Below are 13,689 nucleotides of genomic sequence, written 5' to 3' on the forward strand. Positions count from 1 at the left end.
CCAGGCTGAGCGTTGCACTGCAGTGCCCTCCTTGGCCACACGCACACCCACCCTGACCGCCTGCGGTGCCAACGGTTGGTCTGAGCAGTGCCTCTCCCAATTATGCTCTGCAGAGCAATTCCTCAGACATCCCTCTCTCTAGGCACAGCTCTCCCTTCCCAGACGCAAGTGCAAGCTAAGGCAGCCGGTTGCTAGTCCAAGCTGATTCCAGTGATGGCTGCAGCTCTGCTGGAGGTGCAAGGAGCCGCTCAGCCAGGCAACTGCTGAGGCCTGGAGCTTATGGCACAGCTGGGCCACTGCTGCCTCCTCCAGGGAGGTGGCAGTGATGGTGGGTTTTAGCTACTGGTTTCCCCTGGGAATCAGCACTGCCATTAAGGGGCTATTAATCGCCAAGGCCTCAGCCACACTGAACAGGAAGAATTAAAATGGACTGAGCCACTGAGCCAGGCAAGAAGATGCTCTTGATTAAAAGTGATGGATGCCCTTGAAGGCTGCCTTTGACAGCAGAACAAAAAAAGGAAAACACCACAAATCAGATCAAGAAAGGGACAGGAGGACAGCGCAATAACAACGTCCCTGGAAAAAGCCGGTGAGCAAAGGAGGCAATTCCAGAGTCAAGCATCCATCCTGCGATTTTATCTCTGTGCTGTTGTTTTAAACCGTTTTTACAAAAATCAAATTTTAAAGTAAATTAAAAAATTATAACTATTTTAAAAAGTTGTTATGGAAATGCAATTTACATGCTATTGTTTTGTATGCGCTATTATATTGTAAATCACTTCAGGGTTGCCTCATGAAAAGCGGTTGAACTACTGAGAGCGCAATCACACGGGCTGTTATTTCAATACAGTTGCAATGATAGTTTCCCTTTATACTGTGAGCCATTTTGGGTGTTCCCTAGAAAAAAGGAAAGCAGGGTGTGCGTCTGAAACCCAGTGCTGCTGCTCTCCAGACCTCCTCCAGCAGTTTGGAATCCAGCTTCTTTGTCTGGCAAAGGTTGCAGCTATTGAGCACTTGGACAACTATATTATGGTAAGTAACAAATGTTAAAACCAGCAAAAGAAAACCGAAGGGCAAGTCAGCTGAAAAGAGATGGTGAAGCCTTGGGACCCTGTGGAGCAGGGGCCGGCAACCTAAGGCCCATGGGCCATAAGCAGCCCACGGGGATCGTTTAACCGGCCCACGAGCTGCCCCTGAACCAAGCCACCCGCTTGGCGAGTCCCCACGTGCTGTGCTAAACTGACACGGCGCGGCGCGGGGACTTACTTCCGCGGCGCTGAAAATTGCGTCTGCGCAGATGCTGGAAATTGCGGGGGCGCACGCCCGTGCGCACGCGCAATCTGGCCCATGGAGGGATCTCCGCTGGAGTGAACCGGCGCAGGTGAGGTAAACGTTGCCGACCCCTGCTGTGGAGTCTCTTAGAGCCCCTTTCATTCTGATTGTTCTCAGAAGGATTTCTGGTGGTGCTGAAAGACCTCCTAGTGCTGCTGTTGCTGCTGCAGCCACCTTTGCACTTGGGGAACTTTAGCAGGTCACACGCTTCCCTTATTTCACACACATGGGCCTCTTTTGCACCTTACTCATGCGTAATGCTGATTCTAATTGCTCCAGGTGTACCCAAAGTTACACATGAAAAGCACTGCTCAAAGCAAGCTATTTGTCTGAGCTCTTGGGCTTGCTGTTTTCATGCCAAACAAGGACCAGCCTCCAAAAGATTGCCTTTGTTTTAACACCCGCAAAGAGCCACGCAGCCTGAGCTGCTTGGTTCCTTGTAAACACGAGTTGATGGCGAAGGTGACTGTGGAATGTGTCCGAATGTCATTCAGAGATTAGCTGGGAGAAAAATGATGGCTATAAAGGCAGGCAGAGGCAACTCATAGGTGATAAGGGCTATCATTGTTTAGCATCAATGACTGAATTCTTGTTATGCGTCAGAAGCAGACGGTTGTAATGACAGTTCTGAGCCTCAGGCCCCTTCATGTTCATCCAAGGGGCAATCGAACTGCATGCATTGTGCTTGTCAAGAGGTAACTGTTGCCAGGAAGGAAGGAAGGAACAAGCGCCGGCTTCTTTTACTGGTTAAGTGAGAGACAAGCCAATCCCTGGGTGACGCCATTAAAAAAAAGGATTCCAATTGCAGACCTCAGCCAAAGAGCAACCTTCACGATTTCTTCTTCCATAAAGGCAAGGGACACTTTTACTGTTACAATGCTCATTTAATTCATCACATCTTAGGTGTTGGCAATTTGGCTGCCTGTCTCTTTATTGCCCTCTATTATCCCTCGTTTTAGAAGGGCGAGAGGAAGGAATATGGCCAATCTCCACTTTTATTGCAGTGATTTCATTGCGAGCCAGGTTGGGATGAGGCAGACCGTAGCCTGCTGGATCCAGCAGTGAGAGTGAGAGAGAGGCAGCTTCCTCCAGCCTCGGGGTCTGATTGGAGGAGTGGGCGGGTGGGATGCCCCCACAAACAGGGCATGGAGGTGAGGGTCCTCCACTAAAGGACTGGTGTTCCTATTGTGCTGTCTATTGTGGTTCATCACGCCCCCCCCCCAAGACCCTTTCATTTCAGAGGCCACTGGCATATGGGAGGGAGAGGATTGTGGTTCAACTCTGTGGCATTCCCAGTTCCATGATCTCAGCAGTAGGTATCAATCTGAAAGGCTGGTGGTCAGCAGCAAATCCCAGCAGCTACCCATACTGGCTCATAGGAAGCCTACTTGGTGATACTGCCCATCATCTGGGACCCAAACATCTACAGAACCACCCCTCATTCCTGCTCTGTAGAGAGTGAGTTCCTTCATTAAGCTATGGCATTGAGGAGGCCCATCTCCAGGAATCCCTAGGAACCTTCAGAAATTAGGTGGATGAGGGACCCTTTTCCCTAGTACATTTCTGAGCACAATTCAAAGTGTTGGTGATGACCTTTAAAGCCCTAAACGGCCTTGGCCCTGTATACCTGAAGGAGCCTCTCCACCCTTACGGTTCAGCCCAGACACTGAGGTCCAGCTCCAGCTTCTGGCAGTTTCCTCACTGTGAGGTTACAGAACCAGGCAGAGGGCCTTCTCGGGAGTGGTGCCCTTCCTGTGGAATGCCCTCCCATCAGGTGTCAAGGCATCACTTTTAGAAGACATCTGAAGATAGCCCTGTATTGGGAAGCTTTTAACATTTGATGTTTTACTATGTTTTATATGTGCATTATTATTATTATTATTATTATTATTATTATTATTATTATTATTGCCATTGGCCAGGCCTGGTTTTATCAACTTGCATCCTCTACCTCTCTCTCTCTCCCCCCACCCCCCTTTCTCTCTTTCTTCCTCCTCTCTTGCAGTGGTTTGTGCTCAGGGCTTGCAGATCAAGGATAAAATTGGCTCCAGCGATCTGTACGTCACAGTGCAAGTGGGCAAGACCAAACCCAGCCAGATTGGCGGGGTATAAATAATTTGTGGTGCAGCTCAAAGGATGAACTCCCTCCTTAGACAGGTCTGCTTAGGGCCTCTTTTGCTATATTTTAGGAGCCCAGTGACTGCTTGGGCGGCCATGGGCCCAGTGCTGGGCTTAGGGCCCTGGCTAATGTCCTAGCTTGCCACCCTCTGGAAAGGGCCTTCAAAGCAGGGTCTCTGGGCAGGGGTAATAGGAGAGCTCTGCCAACAGGGCTTTCAAGCAATGCCAAATGATTGCAGGGGCTGCAAAGAGACCCAAAGCTTACCTGGTCCATTAGCTGTGAGTAAAGCTCGTAGCAGTTGTCAAAAATGTATTTGTACGTGGAATCCAAGCAGGCTCGGACGCAGTCCTTCACAACCGCGCTGGCTCGGGGCGGACTCTGCAGTTCCAGGACCTGAGGAGCATCAGACAGAATCAATGGGCCAGATTCTAAGCAGCAGCTGGCTTCAACGTCTGCAGAGTTGGCTCCTGCCAAATTACTGGGGCAACTCTTACCAGGTGCGCAGGCAGTATTTTGAGCCTCAACACCCCAGAATCTCTCAGCAATGATAACTTAAGGATGCTATTTGGCAGTTTCCAAGGTGACTGAGGGGACACACACCAGGGGAATTTGTTTTCATCAGAAGAGAGGGGGTTTAGACTGAGGGGGTTCAGAGGCAGCCCCCCCTCCCTGCACAAGGCCCAGAGTGGTTGCCCTCCAGTGAAGGACTCCTGATTTAAGAACAGGTGTGTTGGTTTTGGGGGGCAAGAAGGTGGACCCAAAGGAACCTTAGGGTGCGAGAACATTCTAAATAACTATGTCCCCCAGTTTTACAGTTTATGATTTCTGGTCAAACCAGAAAACAGCATCTCACTCATGCTAAATTTCGTCATTTTACTACCGGTATATGTGGGAAACATTCATAACCAGCTCTTTTGAGTCACTCCTTCCCCCTCCCCTGGCCTGATTCACAGCTGGAGATTCTGTGGAGGAATTTCAAGTCATCAAGCAACCCCCCCCCCACGAGGAATCCCCTCCCCCCAGCTGCCACCGCAAAGCACCGAGAGATTGATCCTGGTGGTCTCGAGGAGCACATTATGGTAAATAAATGTCTAGAACAAGAGCTGGAATTACCTTCATGCGGAAAAATGTAATGCTTGTTAGCAGATCCACGGTTGATTTCAGGTCTTGAAGCCTCTCAGGGCTGGTGGCAGGGAAATTATCCTGGCACGGGAACAGAACAGAAAATGTAGAGAACAAAACCGGCGGGGTTTTGACAGCCAGCAAGTCAACAGAGCCAGGCTCCGGGCGTCCCTGGAGTCAACACCCCGCTCTGGCAGCAAGCAGGCATGGAGCCAGCAGGATGAGGAACGGTGGAAAGCATCGCTCTTGCAATGGCTTCGCTGGGAGAAGAAGCTGGATTTGTGCTTCAGGGCACATCAGATATGGAAAGGCCAGGGGAGGGCTTCCTCTCAGCTCCCCGTTGGGGTTTGGCAGAGAAATGGCACCTAAGGCGGCAAGTGGGGAGAACCTTTCTCCTCCTCTGGGAAGTGTGGAAAATGCCTTTGCACCACCAGGACTTTCCAGCAGCTGGTGAAATAGGGAAGGGCACTTCGCCTCAAGCACCACGTGAAAGATGCACAGCCTCCCTCTCAGGCCTTGAAAAGTTACCACCCTTTTATAAATGCATACAAAATGTGTCATTTAAACCCTCCCTATTATTTTTAAGCTTTGCCAGCAGGGCTTGGATGTGCCTTGGGAGTTCCTTGCTCCAATGCACATTTTGCCACCTCCGTGCTGTGACTTTTCTGCGAGAACCATTGCAAGGGAGGAGGCGAAATCTTGCCACCCTTCCCCCTCCACAAAGTTCATTTTGCTTTTTGTGCCAAAGAAAACCACACCACAATTTTGGAAGGGAAGCCGAGAGACATCCGTCTTGTCCCTGTCAGTGTTCAGGTGCCCAAAACAGTGCTTTTTAAAATCACTAAACGTCAACAGATAGGAACACCACACCTATGCCCATCTAGGAGAGATTTGGTCAGTCTGCAGCCCCGCCCCCCCATTCAGCCCATCTCTCCAGCACAGACTGAGTTAAACTCAAGGTCTTCTCCAGATTATCAGTGTGGCATGGTTGCATCTCACACATTTAACTTGGGTGATTTCAAATATATATGGTTGAAGGAAGGCTGGTTGAAATTCCGTAAGTTAAATGGAAGCAAGGCAGATGATTTAAAAGCTCTTTTTGCACCGGGTTTTCCCAGCACAAAAAGAGTTGTGAAGCTCTCTGCCTTTCTTGGAGGGCAAAGCCTTTTCAGGTGCTGGTTTTGGGATGCTCTCACGAGCAGTGCTTTTTTTCCTGGGGGGGGGGACGCAGGGGGACGCATACCCCTGAACATTTAGTGAATCTTTGTACTTTTGTCCATTTACTGTATTTATTTCCCCCGATTTGAACTATAAAATGGTGATATTCTTGAGTCAAAATGAGAGTACCCCTAAACGTTGTTGTTGTTTTTTAAGGAAAGAAACCCACTGCTCACAAGATTTTGCAAGGCTTCTCTGAATTCCTGCAAGATCTCATGCAAGCAACCCTAGCCTTCCGGAGATAGCACACCGAGCAGGTTTTGCCCTGCAAGCAAGGCAGAAAGCTTAAAAGATCTTTTAGTGCCAGGAACACTGAGTGCAAAAAGAGCTTTTAGTCTAGGGATGCCTGGGTGGGGCAGTTTGAGTATATGCCTTTTTCCATATATGCAGAACCCTTGGAACTGAACCTCCATATAAGAAACTGTACTTTGTGGGATTCACCTTTCCTCCATATGACCTGCCTACTGACCATTCATCCTAATTTGCCAGGCACAAAGCTTACCTGGGGGTTAGATGAAGCCTAGTCTTTACTGAGCTTTTCTTCTGATTTGCTTGTGGGGGAGCTTATGCCTCTGCTCCATCATCATTTGTTCATCCCACGCTTTTCAGTGCTTTGCCCTCTCACTTTCCTAACCACAAAAGTCAACTTACAGTGGCATCGCAAGGGGGGGGGGGCAGGGAGGCGGGGTGGCCCGCCCCATGTTCCAGGGGAGGGGGGGTGCCACTTGGGCCGGCCCTGCCCCGCCCCGCCGGCAGGCCCCAAGCAATGGGGCTGCCACGCCCGATCGGCGGCTCGTGGGGCTGCCCCGCTCCTGCTGCTTTTCGCGCGGCGGCTCGCAAGGTCGCCGCGGAAGCAGCAGGGGGGCAGCCCCGCAAGCCGCCGTGGGAGCAGCTGCATTGGCCTGGATGGACTGACTGCGCATGTCTGGATTTCCAGACATGCGCAGTCAATCTATCCGGGCCGGCGCTGCTCCTGGGGCAACCGAGTGAGCCGCTGACCAAGCGGCGGCTCGTGGGGCTGCCCCGTCCGTGCTGCTTTACGGATGGGGCAGCCCCACAAGCCACCACTCGTTCGGCGGCTCGCTCAGTCACCCTAGGAGCAGCGCCAGCCTGATGGACTGCCTGCGCATGTCTGGATTTCCGGGCATGCGCAGCCCGTCCTGACGTGTGTCGTGACATCACGATGCACATGTTGTGACGTCAGGACGCCCCGTCCCCAGGGGGTGCCTCCGCACTGCCGCTCTGGGTGATGGAGACGCTTCCTACGCCTCTGTCTACTTATTATTTTATGGATAAGTTATGTGAAGGTGACAGAGTGCTCTAATAGCACAGGCTTTCCCATGCCTAAAGTTGTCCTTTCCTGTGCCTAAAGTTGTCCCACAAAGTAGTGACATGGCCTGGAGCAGCGTTCGAAATTTGCCAGTCACCAGGAACATTTTGCACCTGGCTAATCGGCCACTGGCGACCAAGCCAAGATGCCCGGGGTGCCAGGATGGCATCTGACGTCTCCACCATCTGGAGGTTCATGCCTGGAGATCCTTGGATCTGGACCGTTTCCACACATTAGCAACACATCCTGTAGAATTCCACCCATTATATTTTATCTGCACAATCAAAATGAATATTTCAGAAACCAAAAAGTCGTACTGAAAAATATGACATTTGAGCTGCCTGGCCCCAAAAGGCAACTAGGCATTCCGTTTTGGTGCCTGCAACCCTGGTTTAAGGAGCCATTTGAGAAACTATCTGAATTTGTAACACAGGGCCCTGGAGGCAGCATCCATCACAGGCCGGAAATTTAGTTGTCCGCAATTGGTTGCACCCCCTGGTGTGACAAATCCATTTTAAAACAACAGCATACTTTTTGCAATTCAAAAAGCCGAGGAGAAATGCATTAAAAAGGTGCACTGACAGGTCAATGGGAAAGTGCTAGCAAATGAGAACAAATGCTCAGGAAAGGCCACACATCGCAGAAATCCTCCTAAAGCTTTGTGCAAGCAAATCAGGATGAATGTGCCATAAACAGGTTACCGGGAGAAGCCCCATGTTAGGCAAAAGCGGTGGGCGAAAGGGGGTTTGCTGTACCTACCCTATATTTGGAGAGGTCAATCCTCAATGAATTGTGCAGCTGATCCAGAAGTTTAATGAACTTTTCTCTCTGCGTGGGAAAACAACAGCACAGAGAGTTGCAGGTAAGATAGTGACTTGGTCACGACTATAGCACTCTTGGGTGCAAATGGATGGCTGCCCCCTCCGCCCTTCTGGCTCCGGCTGAAGAGGTTGCAAAAGCTAGAAGCAGCAAAGAGAGTCTTCAGGCATCCTCCAGAAAAGCCCAAGGCTGGAAATTAATGGAGCTGGGGGCTGGAGCACTTGTCAGGCCAGAGCTACCTCCAGAGGCATAGGAAGGTGAGGTGGTACCTGGTGCGAAACATTTCTTGTCACTCCCCCATTGATTCCCCGCCCCCTGCAAAAATGGTTTTACGTTATTTCATATTTTTACAAAGGAATAATAACAAGTAATAATAATAATAATAATAAACTTTTATTTATATCCCGCCCTCCCCGGCCGAAGTCAGGCTCAGGGTGGCTAACATCAGATACATAACATTGGTATAAAATCAAACAATAATTAAATGACCTCCTAAAAACATCTCAGAATCAAATTAAAGTCTAATTAGATGGCTTTCCACAGGGTTAGGGTTGGGAACAGTAAGTGCTCCACTGAACTGAAATTTCAGCCTTCACGACATAGGAAAGCAGCCAAGTAAACAGCTATTTTGGTGGAGGAGGGTCAAGATATTAACCAATATGCATGAAATTTCATATATAGCTATATAATCCCTAGTATAGTAAGATAAGACCTTTGGAGCAGGCATTAAAAAAAAATGAACCGCCCTAGTACGGCAGTAATTGTTCCTTGATAATTTGTCACCCCCTCCATTATGGAACATGGGGCGGACCACCCAACAAGCCCCCCTTGCTACGCCCCTGGCCACCTCTCCATAAAACAAGGGTTCCTGGGACTTTGCTGCGGCTGCTGCATAGAACTGTAGAATTGCAAAGTTGGAAGGGTCCCCAAGGATCCTCTAGCCCACCCCTGAAACCCAGGAATCACAACTGCTCCCTTCAGAAGAATTTTAATTTGCAGGGGGCATAGCCCAGTGATTAAGCACCTGCTTTGCATACAAAGGTCTTGGGTTTGATCCCTGGCAGCATTTTTCAGCCCAACTGACCAGGCAGGTTGTCATGAGGATGAAATCAGAAAGAACCAGGAGTGCTGCCTAGAGCTCATTGCAATAAAGACTGGATACAAATGTAATGAGAGTCATAATAATATTAATGTGGATGTCACCAATAATTTTTTTAAGAGTACCAGAACTGATGTGTGAACATTGATTGTATAACTAAATAAATGTCAATGTAAGATTCCTTCCCCCCCCCCCCCCCGGCAGCTATCTTTAGGCTTTCCTGATCCACAGGCTATTTGGAAGAGTTTGCTTTTAGGAAAAGAAGACGAACCACAACAAAGTCCCTGAGCTCAGGGCTCCATTCCCTGCTGATGGCCAGGCTTGATATCCATCTGTTGAACCCCAAATTGGATTGGCATTTGCGTCAAAGGCAAATTAGCATTAGCTTGCGGAGAGAGGACTTTAGCTTGCGGAGATTAAGATAAACATGTTCTGAACAAGAGGGAACGGGAGTTAGGAAGAGGGGACTGGGCCACTGGGGTGGCGGGTGAGACTTTTGTTTCCAAAATGAATCTCCCAGGATTCTGGAATAAAATTCTTAAGATCATTAATGAAGTTTTTAAAGTGAAGTTATCTATAGACTTTAACCTTATGACAATGGGATTACTTGGAAATACAGCCATAGAGAAAGGAGACCAGCTTACATTCAAAGCCATTATTCTAGCAGGAAACGCAACAATAGCGCTAGGGTGGAAGGATAGAAAAAAATGGACAGAAGAGGTCTGGTCTAATTATCTTTTTTTTTATTTTATCCAATCGGATATCGTTGCAGTCACGACACAGGAAACATCATGGAAGGTCAAAGCTACGATGATCAAGACCAGATGGAAGCTCTATTTTCAATGGATAATAACAACCGGGGAAAAAGACATTCGGTGGAAATTAATGACTCTGTGCCCGTGGCTGTGGTCTACTGTTTGAACCCTTGCAATGGACCATGGGTGGGGAGGGGGGTGGGAAAGGAAAAAGGGAAAAACTGTACGGGAAATTCAATACTTGACGGAGATTATGCAATGAATCTAAAAATTCTCGTACAATAAAAATTAAATTAAAAATAATTTAAAAAACCAATGAATCTCCCAGGCGGCCACGAAATCAAAGGTGGGAGAAAGGCTTTCTACAGGCTCCCAATCAGTTTGCGATAAGCCTGCTAACCCTACCTAACTGAGTTATGACACAGAATTTGTCTGGGTGTGCTGGGGGTGAGGGAGAGTCACTCTACTTTCTGGCTTTCTTGTTATTGAAAGTAATGCTTTATTCACATCGAGATCATTGGGGTTGAAACAAAAATAAGTCTGTGGAGGTTTTATTCTGGATTGAGGTCCCCCCCCCCTCATCTCCCCCCTCCCCAGAAGCCAAACAGGAGTGCTGGGAGGGGCTCAGATCCTTTGCAGTCTTTTAAAAACACGTATCTTGTTTTCCACAGATGGATTCTTAGCCAGAGAAGTTCTGGGTGGCCAGACCCAAAGGCTCCAGAAATTGACACCTCAGAACTCTCATCTAAAGTAGTCTCGCCCTGGGCAACCAGGGATTCCAGGCAGGCAAGCAGTGTGTGGGGAACAGGGAGCAGCTCCTCCTTCCCTGGGGCACTCTGCTTCCATCCTGGATGTGGAGGAAGAGCTTCATTCCTTTTCATTTATGGATGGAAACACCCTGGTCTTGCCTGGCCATAGCAGCCACCAAGCTGGGCATGCCAGAGAGGAAGTGCCCCTCCTCTTGTGTCTCTGGCAAGGAAACCAAGCAGGTGGCTGAGGGCAGCAGGCAGGCAGGCAGGCCGGCCGGTCTCCTCCACCAACATGCTGGGTTCTTGGTCTACTCTGCCCAATTCTTCTTTTTATTAGTTACAGGTAGGTAGCTGTGTTGGTCTGCTGTAGTCGGTCTGGCCAAACCCTACGCAAAAGGATAAATGGACATAAAGGTGACACCAGGAATCACGAGACAGAGAAACCAGTAGGAGAACACTTCAGTCTCCCAGGACATTCTATACAAGATCTCAAAGTAGCTGCCTTATTAAAAAGGAATTTCAGAAATAGACTGGAAAGAGAAGTTGCTGAATTGCAACTCATTACCAGACTTAAAACCACGGAGAGACCTGGTCTGAATAGAGACACTGGATTCTTATCTCATTATACACGACAAAGCTATTTTTAACCTTCTCACCCCTTGCTTTTTCCTGTAAGACCAATTGCAGTTGTTAACAGACGCCAACAAGTTTACCACAGCTATCAGCCTATCACCCATTCCCACCACCCTTCTGAATAATACCCCTCCTCACTCTCTCACTATATATAAGGGTCTGGTGACTTCTGTTTCAGTGTATCTGAAGAAGTGTGCATGCACACAAAAGCTCGTATCAAGAACAAACTTAGTTGGTCTCTAAGGTGCTACTGGAAGGAATTTTTTAATTTTTAATTTTGTTTCTTCTTTTTACTAGAATGAGGTTACCAGATTTTTTTCAATGAATCCGGGGACACTTTTCAACTTCCTACTAAATAGATGGATTTCGTCAGGGGACTGATTTGTAAATCTGGTGCCCCAGTGGCTGGAGTGTTGGCCTGAGACCTTGAGAGTCCGGGGTCTAATCCCCGCTCAGCCACAAAGCTCACTGGGTGACCTGGCGCTCACCTCTGCCTTGCCTACCTCGCAGGGTTGTTGTGAGGATAAAGTGGGGAGGAAGGGAGCCATGAATGCCACCTTGAGCTCCCTGGAGGATGACATAAACATAACAAAATAAATAAATAAAAAATACTACCCTGAGGGCTAGTAACTTGGGGTGTGTGTGTTGAGCAACAAGACTTATTTAGAGCAAAACAAAAATCCACATCACAGCAAGGCATAATACCCATAAAAGGTGTTCACATAACATCTTCGATCCGGTCAGATCAAATTTCATTGTAGTTCCTTGTCTAATTTCTTCTCTTTTAAGCTACCCGTTATTGAATCAGGGTTGTTTGTTCGTTTTTTGGTCTGGTTCCAGCCCTCAGTTGGCTCTTGAAGCAGCAGCCACGGTTTTCAGTTTCAAATGTTACAAAGAGAAGGGAGTGGGGAGCTCCTTGGCAAAGATGAGAACCATCAGACTTACACTGGGGACTCACAAATCAAAGAAGAAAAGCAACACAGCCCCACCCTTGGAGATCAAATTGCAATGATGCACTTCAGTGTGACACAGAAATATAAGCCAGAGTCCAGCCTTGGTGGTCTTAATGCCTCAGGGATTGCGGGTGAAGGAGCAATTCTCCTGGGGAACCTGGACCGAAAACAAACAAGGAGAAGCAGAAGAAAACAGCACCTACCCCGAAGTTGGTGGCAGCAAATCGGTCCGAGGCAGAGACGTTGGTTGTGGCCGTGGTGTGAGCGTAGAAGGCATTAATGTTGGCCAGCAGAGTGCTCATGACTGCCGGGACACCGGGACACATGTACTTGGAAGACAGGCAGGAGAAATGCCTAGGAGGCAAAGCAGACGGGCAGGCTGATGCTCTGCTAGTGAGATGGGAAACCCCCCCCAAGCTGCAGGGCAGGGGATCCACCGTGCCCAGAACAGTGTGAAATGAAGACAGTCTTTAAAAACACAAAACTGAACTCGGAGAGATTTGGAATGAACCCTCACAGCTTGCATGTCAAAACCCAGCTTCTCCTGGAGGATGCTGGATGGGCAGAGGTGGGGCAGGGGCGGAGCTTCCTTCCCCTTTTGCTTTTCGGCCATGCCCTCTCCAGCTGTTGGTTTTGGTGCCAATAGCAGCTTCGTGCGGTGTGTGTGTGTGTGCTTATAGGATTGCCACTTTTGTTCTGGTAAAATACAGGACAGGACAATGGCAGGCAGGGGGTATTGAGGCAGTTTCCTTTTCTACTTGGTGCTGAAATGACTTCAAAGCAATCCTTTACGTTCCATTGCAGTTCAACCAGATAGGCCCTCTCGAATTTCTCTCTCTCTCTCTCTCTCTCTCTCTCTCTCTCTCACACACACACACACACACGAATTTGTAAATCTGTCTGTGCTTTGCTACCCAGAGTTGAAATACATAACCATTCACCAGTGGCATACCGTGGGTTGCCAGCTCCTGGGGCAGAGGTGGATGGGTGGGAGGGAAATGGATGCAGTACACATGCACATTCAACTGCCTAATGGCATTCGCATCACCCAGGAGATCGCAGCCAAAGAGAGAGAGAGGGAGAAAAAATAGTTGTTCCATTGTCTGGAGAAGTCACTTCCTGGTTCGCATGGAGTAGTCGTTTTCAGTGGAGCCCAGCAACAGAAGCACGCAGCTGTATTGAGTCAGTACAAGGTGTTGAAATTTTATGCCTTCTGGGGAGCTACTTTTCCCCCCACCCATCTCTCTCAAATACAGTGCTACCTCAGGTTACACACGCTTCAGGTTACATACTCTGCTAACCCAGAAATAACGCTTCAGGTTAAGAACTTTGCTTCAGGATAAGAACAGAAATTGTGCTCTGGCTGCACAGCGGCAGCAGGAGGTCCCATTAGCTAAAGTGGTGATTCAGGTTAAGAACAGTTTCAGGTTAAGAACGGACCTCTGGAACGAATTAAGTTCTTAACCCGAGGTACCACTGTACCATATAGGTAAGTATGTTCAGAACTGGGCCTTCTGGGCTACACTGGCACAAAACCACTTGTTTGTAGAGCCCTGGAAC

At 48.7% G+C, this 13,689-nt stretch overlaps 1 protein-coding gene across 2 annotated transcripts in view; it reads right to left on the minus strand.

The window, feature by feature from the left end:
• UNC13C (unc-13 homolog C) overlaps window positions 1-13,689 on the minus strand; it is a 132,441-nt gene that overhangs the window by 42,503 nt on the left and 76,249 nt on the right. For both annotated transcript variants that reach the window (XM_033166691.1, XM_033166690.1), the window contains exons 13-16: window positions 12,333-12,483; window positions 7,881-7,949; window positions 4,565-4,654; window positions 3,716-3,844 (exon numbers count right to left, since the gene is read on the minus strand). In XM_033166691.1, the coding sequence (XP_033022582.1) occupies window positions 3,716-3,844; window positions 4,565-4,654; window positions 7,881-7,949; window positions 12,333-12,483 (439 nt within the window). The remainder of the gene's footprint in view (window positions 1-3,715; window positions 3,845-4,564; window positions 4,655-7,880; window positions 7,950-12,332; window positions 12,484-13,689) is intronic.

The sequence above is a fragment of the Lacerta agilis genome, chromosome 13, assembly GCF_009819535.1.
Source record: "Lacerta agilis isolate rLacAgi1 chromosome 13, rLacAgi1.pri, whole genome shotgun sequence".
Taxonomy (NCBI): Eukaryota; Metazoa; Chordata; class Lepidosauria; order Squamata; family Lacertidae; genus Lacerta; species Lacerta agilis.